This window comes from Linepithema humile, chromosome 2 (genome assembly GCF_040581485.1).
Source record: "Linepithema humile isolate Giens D197 chromosome 2, Lhum_UNIL_v1.0, whole genome shotgun sequence".
Classification (NCBI taxonomy): Eukaryota; Metazoa; Arthropoda; class Insecta; order Hymenoptera; family Formicidae; genus Linepithema; species Linepithema humile.
The window spans coordinates 17,883,765-17,896,302 of record NC_090129.1 but is presented as its reverse complement, the minus strand read 5'-3'; the positions used below and the strand labels follow the sequence as shown (position 1 = coordinate 17,896,302).

Below are 12,538 nucleotides of genomic sequence, written 5' to 3'. Positions count from 1 at the left end.
ATATATAAATTAAAATACTACATTATTTTAAAAAAAAATATATATATATATATATTATGTATTAATAAAAATAAACATTATTTATGTAGCAAAAAAAATGTTACGATTTCATGAGAAATGCCTAAACAACCCAGCCTATTTCTAATATAAAACGCTTCTGAGCCAGAGCTAGAAATTTTACAGCCATATTGTATATTTTTAACTTTTGATGTTAGAATTCAATAGGATTGCAACTCAATAATATGATTCTTAACATTTCGACCTCCTTTTAAGCGATTTTTTGGAATAAAATATTATTATAATGACTATCCTTTTTACCTCACATTGAAAAACCATTGAATACCTTTTTTTTTACAAAGCAAAAATGTTTTCGCTCATTTTTATTTTTTGTCTCAAAAGAATGTTTGATATTGCAATATTACGCACGATTGTGAGGAATGCACTACAGTTAAAAAACCAATTCTTGATAAAACATTAACATAAAATATTTTTGGACAAATTAATTTTCTCTCCTTGATACAGCATTATCAAATACTATTTTGTACTAACATAGATACAATAAGAAATACATAAAAAATGCAATAGTGAAACACGGATCGCGCTACTAAACTCGTTAAATTGTGTTTCGCGACAGAATTGTGTAGAGCTCTGCGTTCTATTTAGCTTTAGCCAAAGGTTAATGCAATACTGTTGACTGTATTTTAATATTAAATTTTATTTTGCATATATATATATCCATCGGCCACATCGATTGTTTTCTCCAAATGTTAATATGAGATCGTCGGCTACATCGATTGTTTTCACGGAATATATACGCATTTATTGTATTCAAAAGGTTAACGCAATGAACTACGTTTATATTATTTAAATGTTTATTTAATGAGATATATTGTTTCTTACGGTAAAAAAATTTACTTATTCTAAAATCAGTTGTAGTTCTTTATTTAGAATTATGTAATTTATTATGTAATTAGTTCATATAACTAAAAATTATAATAATTTTCTACTGGATATATACACTTTGTCCCAAAATTCTTACTTTATGAGATATCATATTTTTGCGTCTCTCAATGCAACAGATAGTAAAATAAATAAGAGAATTTACTTTTACAGACCAAGAATTACAAATAATTTGAAACACGTGGCATTAATAAAACTCGTAGCATTAATGTTTCACGATGACGAACCATTAATTATTATTCAGATCAATCAATTGTTTTTTAAAGAGTAAATTTATAATGTTCCTGCATAAGTAGTGATGAAATAATTAACATATGTCTTTTATATAAAAGATGTAAAGTTTAGAAATGAGCTATTAAGTAACTAGTGTCCCGCCAGTCGCACAAGCAATCGCGTAAGTTGGGTTTCAGAATCTCACTTAAATATCAAATATTAAAAATTAAGAAAAAAAGAGTGTGCAAATGTAAAAACCTAAAATAAAGATCATTTAAAATATCTGCAAATTTTCTGATATTGGAACTTTATTAACCAGTAAAGTAAAATTTACTGTCGTTGAGGTTGACATGGACTCTACTAAAAAAACCACGGTCATTGATGTGGAATTTGAAGATGACGTCGTTATTTCTGGCATCGCCGGTAGATTTCCTAACTCAGACAATATCAGGCAGCTTCAAGACAATCTATTTAACAAAGTGGATCTTGGAACAGATGAGGAACGACGATGGAATCATGGTAAAGTCTTCTTCGTTCTATGAATAAAAAATTATATTAAAAATATTCCATAGAAACATAAATATAAAATTACTGTTGTATTTAAATTCTTTATTTATTGCCATAATTTTCTTTTTATCTAAACTTCTATATTAGTTGAAACAAAAATAACTGTTTAATTATTATATACGGTTCAATATACAGGTCACCCAGATCTACCTCAACGTATGGGACTGATTAATAATTGCGAGAAATTCGATGCAGATTATTTTGGAATACCCTTCAACGAAATCCATATCATGGATCCTATGAGTAGGATGCTCATGGAGCATACGTATGAAGCTATCGTTGACGCAGGAATAAATCCGAAAGATTTATCTGGAACAAATACCGGAATTTTTATCGCATTGTGCCAATCGGAGTCGGTGAACACTTGGTTTAATAAAAAAGCACAGGTACGAAAAATTACTTATCAATCAAGCAAGAATATTGCACAACCTTAGAGCATTAAAATTTTGATAAATAACATTTTTATATCATATTGTAAAAAAATGTACTTGTTTGTAAATCAGCTCGTACAATGCTCATACAACGAACATTTAAATTTTCTAAATAATTTATGTACACACATTAGATAGCTGGCGCTGCAGCTTTTGGATGTTACAAGCCTCTGTACGCAAATCGGATGTCTCACTGGTTAAATATAACAGGACCATCTTACTTAATCGATTCCGCTTGCAGCTCAAGTCTCTTCGCTTTAGAGTCCGCTTATAGAAGTATTCAGTCAGGGCAGTGTGACGCCGCTATTGTCGGCGGTCTAAATCTCTGCCTGAATCCTTATCTAGCTTTGCAGTTTGCGCGACTCGGTATTATACTTATTGAAACATTAATTTAGAATATAAGAAATAATTGAAAAATATAAAAATTATTATAATCTAAATAATTTGAAATGTATATATAAATATACGTCTGAATTAGATTTTATGACATAATTTTACAATTTCAGGAATTTTAGCACCTGACGGATTTTGCAAACCTTTTACCGACGATGCAAACGGATACATGCGTAGCGAGACAATCGCAGTCGTATTTTTACAAAAAGCAAAGGTGGCTAAGAGAATTTATGCAACCGTCGTCCACGGGAAAACTAATTGCGATGGATACAAAGAACAAGGCATTACCTTCCCGTCGAGCAAAATGCAACAAACTTTACTTGAAGAGATTTACAATGAATGCGGTATTTCCCCGACTTGCTTAGGCTACATGGAGGCTCACGGCACCGGCACTTATGTTGGCGATCCAGAAGAAATCAATGCACTCGAGCAGGTTTTCTGCAAGAACAGACAAACTCCTCTATTAATCGGCTCTATCAAATCAAACTTGGGTCATTCTGAAGGTGCTAGTAGCATGTGTCAAATTGCTAAGGTAATAATACTTATTATATGTATTATAATATTAGTCGTCGACTTTATGATCATAGATTTGTAAAATTTATATACTTTACAAACAAAAATTTGTATAACATTTCTTTCGCTGCTAAATTATTAATAGTATTATGATAAAAACATAAAAAACATTTATCAATTAATAAATAATTTAATAAAAAAATAAGAAACAACAAGTTAGCATATATTTCACTTTTTGTAAGGTGATAATTGCAATGGAAACTGGCTTAATCCCGCCAAATATAAACTTTACACAAACACGGAAAGGTGTTAAGGCTTTTGAAGATGGAAGTATACGAGTAGTGACCAACACAACACCGTGGACTTCTGGATTTATGGGTATCAATTCGTTCGGTTTTGGTGGAGCCAACTGCCATATCTTGATGCAAAGTAACACAAAAGAAAAGATCAATAAAGGAGCGCCGAATGATAATCTGCCCAGACTCGTTGTCCTGTCTGGACGTACCGAACAAGCAGTTGAATCATTTCTAAACGAGGTATATAAAAATTTTGCGGTTACACAGTCAATAAAAGCACATTTACATCGCGAAAATTTGTATGTTAGATCGAGAACCGGCCGATAGACGTCGAATATGTACGGCTGTTGCATGATCTTTACTCTGACGAGATGAAAAATCATCCTTACAGAGGATACGTGATTGTCGAATCTAAATCGCCAATCAAAGCGGCAAAAGAAATTCAATATTATTCAGGTGAGAGAAGACCAATTTGTTTTGTGTTCTCCGGAATTGGATCGCAATGGGTTGGCATGGGTACGCATTCTTTTCTGCATATGTTAGAAAAGTGATTGCTTGCAATTACACTCGAATTTATATGTTAACAGGTCAAGCGCTACTGCAATTCCCAGTATTTTCAAAAACCATAGAAAAATGCGATACGATTTTAAAAATGTATGGAATAAATATCATTGACATATTAACGAATAAACATAAAGATATTTTTAACGATATATTGAATTCACTGGTGGGCATCACTGTAATGCAGGTGATAAATTGCTTTTACAAATTATATGTGCACAATTTTTATAAATGTTTCTTGATAATTATAGAAAGAAATATATTATTCTTTTTTAGGTGGGATTAATCGATCTCTTAAAATCTGTAAATATTGTGCCAGATTATGTCGCCGGTCACTCAATTGGTGAACTCTGCTGCGCATATGCGACCGGTAATTTTACCCTTGAACAAGTGATTTTGTCTTCGTATTACATAGGATTGGGATTAAAGGAAACGGAAAAAATTAACTGCGCGATGGTGAATATCAATCTTAGTTATGAGAATGTGAAGAACATATGCCCACCTGATATCGAAGTAATTTACAACAATAGTCAAAATACTTGCTCCATAAGCGGTCTAAAAAAATCAGTAAAAGCATTTACAAAACAATTAGAGGTACTTTAATTTTTCATTGAAATATTTTGTTAAATATACGTGTAATTAACTTAAACAAAATATACTTTTTATATAATTTTGCAGACAAATAATGTATTTACTGAAAAAGTCAACTGCTGCGATATTCCTCTGCATACTCGTTATCTCCTCCCCGCGAGAGCCACGATTCTGACGTACCTAAATCGAATAATACCGCAAGCAATGACTCTCAATGAGATATGGCAAGGTTTATTTTGCAGCACGAAATTGTCCTGCGCTGAATATTTCACGAATAATCTATTAAGTCCTGTATTTTTCGATAAAACCGCGCAATTAATTCCCAGAAACGCAGTGACACTTGAAATTGCGCCGGATGCTATTCTTCAGAGTGTTTCGAAAGAACTGTTCGACACAACCAGCATCACGTTACTTCAGCGTAATCACGAGGATAACGTCAAAGTATTTTTGCAAGGTCTGGGAAAAATGTACAACAATGGCTTGCAACCGCAATTAGCAAATCTATATCCGACCGTGAAATTTCCTGTTAGTCGTTCCACGCCGATGATCTCGCCGTCAATCAAGTATGTCGAACACATTATTCATTTGTTAAACATAATAGAATACAAAATCATTTTCACGGTAAGAAATTTTTATTTTTTATTTCCAGATGGGACCATTCCGAGGACTGGTACGTAACATGTCATAAAATGCAGACGAGACTCTCTTTCGGAGAAAGGATGGTTGAAGTTGCGCCAAATGACGAAGATTACGAATATATGAGCGGTCATGTAATTGACGGAAGACAATTATTGCCGGCTACTGGATATCTCATGCTAGTTTGGGAAACGATGGGTATGCTGAAAAATCTATCGTATACCGATATGCCGATCGTATTTGAGAATGTCAAGTTTATTCGGGCAACACACTTTCCGAAACAAGGACCCGTGTATCTAACAATAATGGTGCAGAGAGGTAAATCTTATTTTAAAAATTTATATTTTAATAAGCTACTTTACTTGCTGAATTGAGAATGACAATACTCGATTTATGCGATAAAAAGAAACATTCAAGATTATTTATTGCAGCAACTGGAAAGTTTGAAGTTATCGAAGGAGATAATGCCGTCGTCACTGGCACTGTGCGTGAACCGACAGATATTGCCGAGGAAAAGTTACCGAGACAATTTTTAAATCAAGAGAACGACAACGAGGAGGAAGTAATGAAAACAAAAGATATCTACAAGGAACTCAGATTACGCGGATATCAATACGCCGGCATGTTTCGGGGTTTGAAGAGTTCGTCGACTACGGGAAAACAAGGGCACATAGCTTGGATGTACAATTGGGTAACATTTATGGATAATATGCTGCAAATGAAAATCCTCGGGATAGACACGAGGGGTCTTCACGTTCCCACGGGAATACAAAAGTTGGTGATCGATACGAAACTTCACATACAGCAAATACAGAACGCAGCAGCTAACGATTATCGTAAGTTTGTCGACTTATTTTCTTTCAAACAGTTTTTTAATATGAATTTTTTAATGTAACTTTAAATGTTGTAACTAATTCTCAATATGGAAATTTGTTTAACGTAAGAAAAGTTTGAGTATAAAAAAATACAATATTTATAAATATCTTTTCAGAGCTTCCTGTTCGTGTGTACAATATCTTTGACGCGGTAGTATCCGGCGGTGTGGAAATTCACGGAATCAAAGCTACTTCCATATTTCGTCGAAAACCAGCAGGGGAGCCCGTTCTCGAAGAATACAGATTCATAGCTCATCGCGACGGAGCCGAGGTTTCTTTGCGGGAAGCCGTGATGCTGTCGACGCATCTCGCTCTGGAGTATCATCAAGTGATAAAAGTAAATATTATCGAATTGATCGAAGATAATGACAAAGTAGAAACAGATGAAATAGCATCACCACTGTTTATCGATATTTTGGGTGATCTACCGTTGCTTCAACCAAACGTTACTCTGGTGACCAGAACCGATCGCTTCGATTGCGTTACTCTTCCTTCAAAAATCACAGTCGCGCAATTGAAGAAGTTGTCGAATGACGATAATGCGATATTAATCACAGGATACAATTTGTTCGCGAAGAACAAAAGCAAGACCTTAATAGAAATTTTGCCGGCGTTACAAAACAATGGATTCTTATTGACACGAGAAAAGTCTTTCACAAAAGATAACATTGCGACTGCTAAAAAGTACAATTTAGCAATAGTACTTGAGAAACGCACGCAAAAAGAGCACATTATACTGTTAAAGAAGAGAGAACAGTCGACGAGGAAAACTAAAGTTATTCACGTGAACAATTACGAGTTCTCTTGGTTAGAGCAGCTTAAATCGATCTTGAACGCGGAAAACGAATCAAGAAACGCTGCAAAAATAATTTTAGTCAGCGAGAAAGATTCGGAATGCGGCTTGTTGGGCCTCGTTAATTGCTTGAGGAGAGAACCAGGTGGCGAATTGATCAGAGGCGTGTTTATTCAAGACGAAACTGCACCGGAGTTTTCTTTGCACGAGTCATTATACGCGGAGCAACTCCGGATCGATCTTATCATAAATGTCTTGCGTCCGGGTAAAACATGGGGTTCTTACAGACATCTTCCTTTAGCGCCGCTGCCACCGAAGCTCGTGTACCACGCATTTGCCAATCAATTGGTATAAATGTTTCATAAATTAATAAAAAAAGTTATTCCTACAGTTCTGTCATAATAAAAGATATTTCTCAATTAGGTGAGCGGTGATTTGAGTTCATTTCGCTGGATCGAGGGCCCGATTACACCGGATAATAAGGAGAATAATCTCGTTCATATAGCTTACTCGTCTATCAATTTCAGAGATGTAATGATAGCGTCCGGCAAACTTGCAGGAGATGCTTTCAACTTAACGCGTGGACGACTCGAGGATTGTATGATGGGTATAGAATATGTCGGCGTCGATAATACTGGACAGAGAGTGATGGGACTTTGCGAAAGAAGGTACGTTACTGTCACGCAATCATTTAAAAATAAATTATTTCTAAAAAAATTAACGCACTTTAAAGTAAGTCTTTCCATTCGATAAATTGATATATTGTTTGTGTATATATTGTGCATGTGTGATAAGAAAATAAAAAATAATTAAAAAATTATTTATTTTAAAAAATTTGCATCTCAAATGTTGCGGACTTTGTAATGCAACTTGCAATATTTTGTAAAGCCGAAGCAAAAACGTAGAATTATTTTACTGGAACGCATAAATTTTTTATAAACAGTATTACCGTATTTACTGTATTCACTGTAAAATCTACAAATTATTCTTATTTTAGATAATCCTGTTTTTTCTTTAGATAGAAAAAAAATTTTAATTCTCTAATGCAGCGCTCGGAATTAGTTGCACATTTCGGGCCGATTTCCGAGACGACGCCTTCTGTTCCCCCACTACCGCCCGGCCGCTGGCGGCCGAGCCGCCGATAGCTCTGGCGCAGGAGCGTTTTATATAAGAAATAGGCTGGGTTGTTGAGGTACCTCTCAGAAAATAGTAATATTTTCTTTGTTACATAAATAATTTTTATTTTTATTAATAATTAAATATATATATATTATGTATTAATAAAAATAAACATTATTTATGTAGTGAAGAAAATGTTACGATTTCTTGAAAGATGCCTAAACAATCCAGCCTATTTTTAATATAAAACGCTCCTGAGCCAGAGCTATCGGCGGCTCGGCCGCCAGCGGCCGGGCGGTAGTGGGGAAACAGTAGGCGTCGTCTCGGAAATCGGCCCGAAATGTGCAACTAATTCCGAGCGCTGCTCTAATGCACAGATCCATATCAAATATGTGTACATCCTCCAAATACTTATGCTGGAACGTTCCCGACGAGTGGAGCATGGAGGATGCAGCAACTGTTCCGTGCGCGTACGGCACGTGCTGTTACGCATTAACCGTCAAAGCGAATATGAAAAAGGGCGACACAGTACTTATCCATTCCGGTACCGGTGCCGTGGGCCAAGCTGCGATTCATCTTGCGCATCACAAAGGTTGCGAGATATTCACCACCGTTGGCACTCCGGAAAAGCGAAAGTTTATCAGAGACACGTTCCCGTTTATCCCAGAGAATCACATTGGAAATTCGCGCGACAACAGTTTTGAGCAAATGATACTTAGTCAGACCAACGGCCGTGGCGTGGACATTGTATTGAACTCGCTCGCCGAAGAGAAACTCCAGACGTCCATCCGTTGCCTCGCGAAGGGCGGGCGTTTTCTGGAAATCGGCAAATTCGATTTTATGGCCAATAATTTGTTGAATCTGTCGATGTTTTCGAAAGGGATTAAATTTTACAGCGTTATGTTGGATAATATATTCACAGCTCCGAAGGAACTAAAAGAACGTTTAAACATGGTAGTAGCCAAAAATCTTGCGAATAAAGCTATTCAACCGATTGCCAGAAAGATTTTCGAAAAGGATGAAGTGGAGGCTGCATTCAGATACATGGCAGCTGGAAAGCATATAGGAAAGGTAGGTCAATTTAACTGGAATTAATTGTGGCTTAATACGCAAAATAAATTAAGGATAAAACATAATACATTAAATAAAAGCTGAGTTAAATGAGTTAACGTACTTTTAGATACTCATAAAAATGCATGAAAAGGGTGAATCTATGAGCGCACCCATTCTTGCACTTCAACGTTATTACTGTCTATCGAACAAATCGTACATCATCTTAGGCGGTTTGGGTGGCTTCGGCTTAGAATTAGCCGACTGGCTGATTGTTCGTGGCGCTCAGAATCTGGTGTTCATCTCGCGCGCCGGAGTAAAAAACGGATATCAACAGATGAAGATCGATCTGTGGAAATCTTACGGAGTGACTGTGCTAATAATATCGGACGTCGACGTATCGGACGTTAAAGATTGCGAATATATGCTGAAATCGGCGGAAAAACTGGCACCGGTGGACGCTATATTCAACCTGGCTGTGGTATTGAATGATAAAATTTGCCGAAATCAAACTGTAGAGACGTTCCAGGAGCCTTTCAAAGCGAAAGCTTGGGCCACGAAAAACTTGGATCATTTGACCAGAAAAATATGTCCTCAGCTTCGTCACTTTGTTGTGTTTTCTTCGGTATCTTGCGGCAGAGGAAATGCCGGGCAGACCAATTACGGCATGGCAAATTCCATCATGGAGAGAATTTGCGAGAGAAGAGTGCAAGAGGGTCTGCATGGACTAGCGATTCAATGGGGTGTGGTCGGTGATGTCGGCCTCGTGGCTGATATGCAAGACAACGACAAAGAAATGGTTATCGGTGGCACTTTGCAGCAAAAGATAATTTCCTGCATCGCAAAACTCGAGGACTTTTTATTACAAAAGCAGCCTACAGTGGCGAGCATGGTTGTAGCCGAGAAGCGGTTGAACACATTTGACGCATCCAGTATTGTCGAAACTGTGGCCAATATTATGAGTAAGTTAATAACTTTAAAAAAATTAAACAATGTAATTAATCGATTTATTTGAATTTGAATTCTTTTGATAAAAAAGATCAATGTGTTTAATTAAATGTAATTAGAATATTTAATATAAACTAAATACTAAAACTAAATACAAAAAATTAATTAAATATAGATCTGAAGGACATGAGTACCGTGGCTTATCACATGCCTTTGTCCGAGCTTGGAATAGACTCGATGATGGCTGTGGAAATTAAACAGACCTTGGAACGGGAGTATGAGATTTTTCTTACCGCGCAGGATATTCGCAATCTCAATTTCGCTAAGCTCGCCAAAATGTTCGAAAAAGATGTGAAGAACGAGGAACTCAATGAGATAACAAGAATGAAATTGCTCATTCGCATATCAGGCGACGATCAATTGATACCCGATGTTTGTATAAAGCTTCCGACGAAAGAAAGCACGACGGAAAGTGAAATATTCCTATTGCCAGGTATAGAGGGTTGTGGAAACGTCTTTGATTTGCTGGTGCCAAAAATCAAAGGTTCAGCAACGTGCCTGCAATACAACACGCATAACATCGGCACTGACTTGACATCAATAAAAGATATCACTAATAGCCTTTTACAGGTAAATTTTTCACTTAATTAACAACTAGACTTCATAATGTAGAAATAAGGAAAGAGACTGTGATACAATATAATACTGCATACCAAAATACAATGATAACAGGATTGCAGTTCGAGATATTTGTAGTCCTATTTTTTCTATGTTAAATTTTTTTAAACTTTATTGTTTTTTATGTGTTTTCAGCACATTTTGAGCAGAGAACAAAAATTGCCACAGAATTTTGTACTAGTCGGCTATTCGTATGGATCGATAATTGCAATCGAATTAGCGCGAAAGTTAGAAGAAATGAATCTCAAAGGCCGATTGATACTCATCGATGGAGCACCCGAGCATATGAAGGCAATGGTTAATGTAAATTGTCCTTTCACTACGTTAGATGAATTCCAGAATAATATTCTTTTGGGTATAATAGATTTGTTTCAACCAACAACTAGCGGAAAGGTATATACAGTCGTAGATGGTGGTCCTAAATGATAGATTTTTCGGCAAAAATCACAAATCTAATCTTTTTAGTTTCTGTTGGAGTTGAACAAATGTACTAATACTAATTGGGACGAAAAGTTAGAAATTTTTTTGAAACATGTTTCTTCGGCTTATTCACAAGTAATGATTGACAAAAAAAAAGCTTTGTGCACAACAATGTATAAGCATTTGATCGGTCTTCATGAATATGATGTGACACAAGTACCAAAGATCGAATCACCTATAATACTTCTGAAGCCCACGACATATTCATTACTTTTTCCTCAAGAAGACTATGGTTTGCACAAGGTAATGAAAGTATATAAAAAATAATTTATACAGCAGAACAGTTGTAATTAATATAAAGTTACTTGCAGATTACTAAAGGAAAAATAGAAATACATTATGTTGAAGGCACTCACATGACAATAATTGACAATGAGAAAGTCGTTGCTGCAATTAATGAAACAATTAATTCCATCGAACCTATTAAAAACATGCAAATATAATAGGTAATAATAATATGACGTCTGTTTAAAATGTCCATACTAGAACAGAGAAGTTAATATGCAATTTTAAATACTATACTTATACATAATATATACACTACATAAGTATACACGAAATCTATACATTTAGTTTTATAGGACTTTATAAAACACAATGTTAATATATAATTGTTTCTTTAAACTATGTATATGTTTAAAATAATATAAGCAGAAATTATTTGTTTCAAGTCACAAATAAAAATCTTTTTCCTAAAATTAACACAATTTTGTTTTTTCTTTTAATATATCGCTTCCATGTAGTTTGAAGTATTTTATTTGTACATAACTATTTAATAATTAGTTTTAAAAATTTAGAAAAAATTACTGCAGATATTAGCTTGATTGAATCGAATAAACGGTTCCACATTGCGTTATTTATATATTTCTTGTATTATTTTAAAGGAAAGCAGCATTTTATTTCTAAAAGTAAAATTTTCTCGAAGAGGAAGAATTCTGTTGCACTAGAAAACGAGATAAAAATTTTAAAAAGAATTTAAACCTAAAAAATTTACAAACTTAAACAATTCAGAGAAGTTGTAAAAATGTTTGATGTTACGCAAATTTGTACAATTATTTGTACAAATATAGAGCTTAAAGTTTGAAGTTTAAAGTTTGTTGTTTATTCAAAACTGATATTGTTTTATTGTGAAAAGACATCTTCGAGAAAAATCCAATTATAGAAGTGAAGGTAAAGACCAGTCTTTAAAATAATCTCAACAGAATTGTTGTACATCTTTATTCATAAACTTATAGCAATTCAAAGATCGACAATTCGTAAGGGTAACATTGAAAATTTATACACGAATACACGAAGATGAATGCTTCTTTTTAATTATATTGTATGCAAAGTAAGGTTTTACTTTATTTTAATGCTACTTAAATTTATATAACGGTCACAATTTTTCCATTTAAAAAAACTTTTTTATTTACTAGGGGCATACTAAATAATTTT

At 34.7% G+C, this 12,538-nt stretch overlaps 1 protein-coding gene across 1 annotated transcript; it reads left to right on the top strand.

Moving 5' to 3' along the window:
* Window positions 1–48: 48 nt before the first annotated feature.
* On the top strand, window positions 49–12,333 carry LOC105679005 (fatty acid synthase-like). The gene is made up of 19 exons (XM_067348704.1): window positions 49–1,692; window positions 1,876–2,126; window positions 2,306–2,537; window positions 2,678–3,096; window positions 3,320–3,613; window positions 3,682–3,889; window positions 3,961–4,121; window positions 4,211–4,528; window positions 4,613–5,088; window positions 5,175–5,479; window positions 5,593–5,997; window positions 6,153–7,177; window positions 7,253–7,497; window positions 8,326–9,019; window positions 9,129–9,960; window positions 10,122–10,576; window positions 10,760–11,017; window positions 11,090–11,347; window positions 11,416–12,333. The coding sequence occupies exons 1-19, from the start codon at window positions 1,524–1,526 to the stop codon at window positions 11,545–11,547; spliced, it is 7,137 nt and encodes a 2,378-aa protein (XP_067204805.1). The 5' UTR covers window positions 49–1,523; the 3' UTR covers window positions 11,548–12,333.
* Window positions 12,334–12,538: the final 205 nt, after the last annotated feature.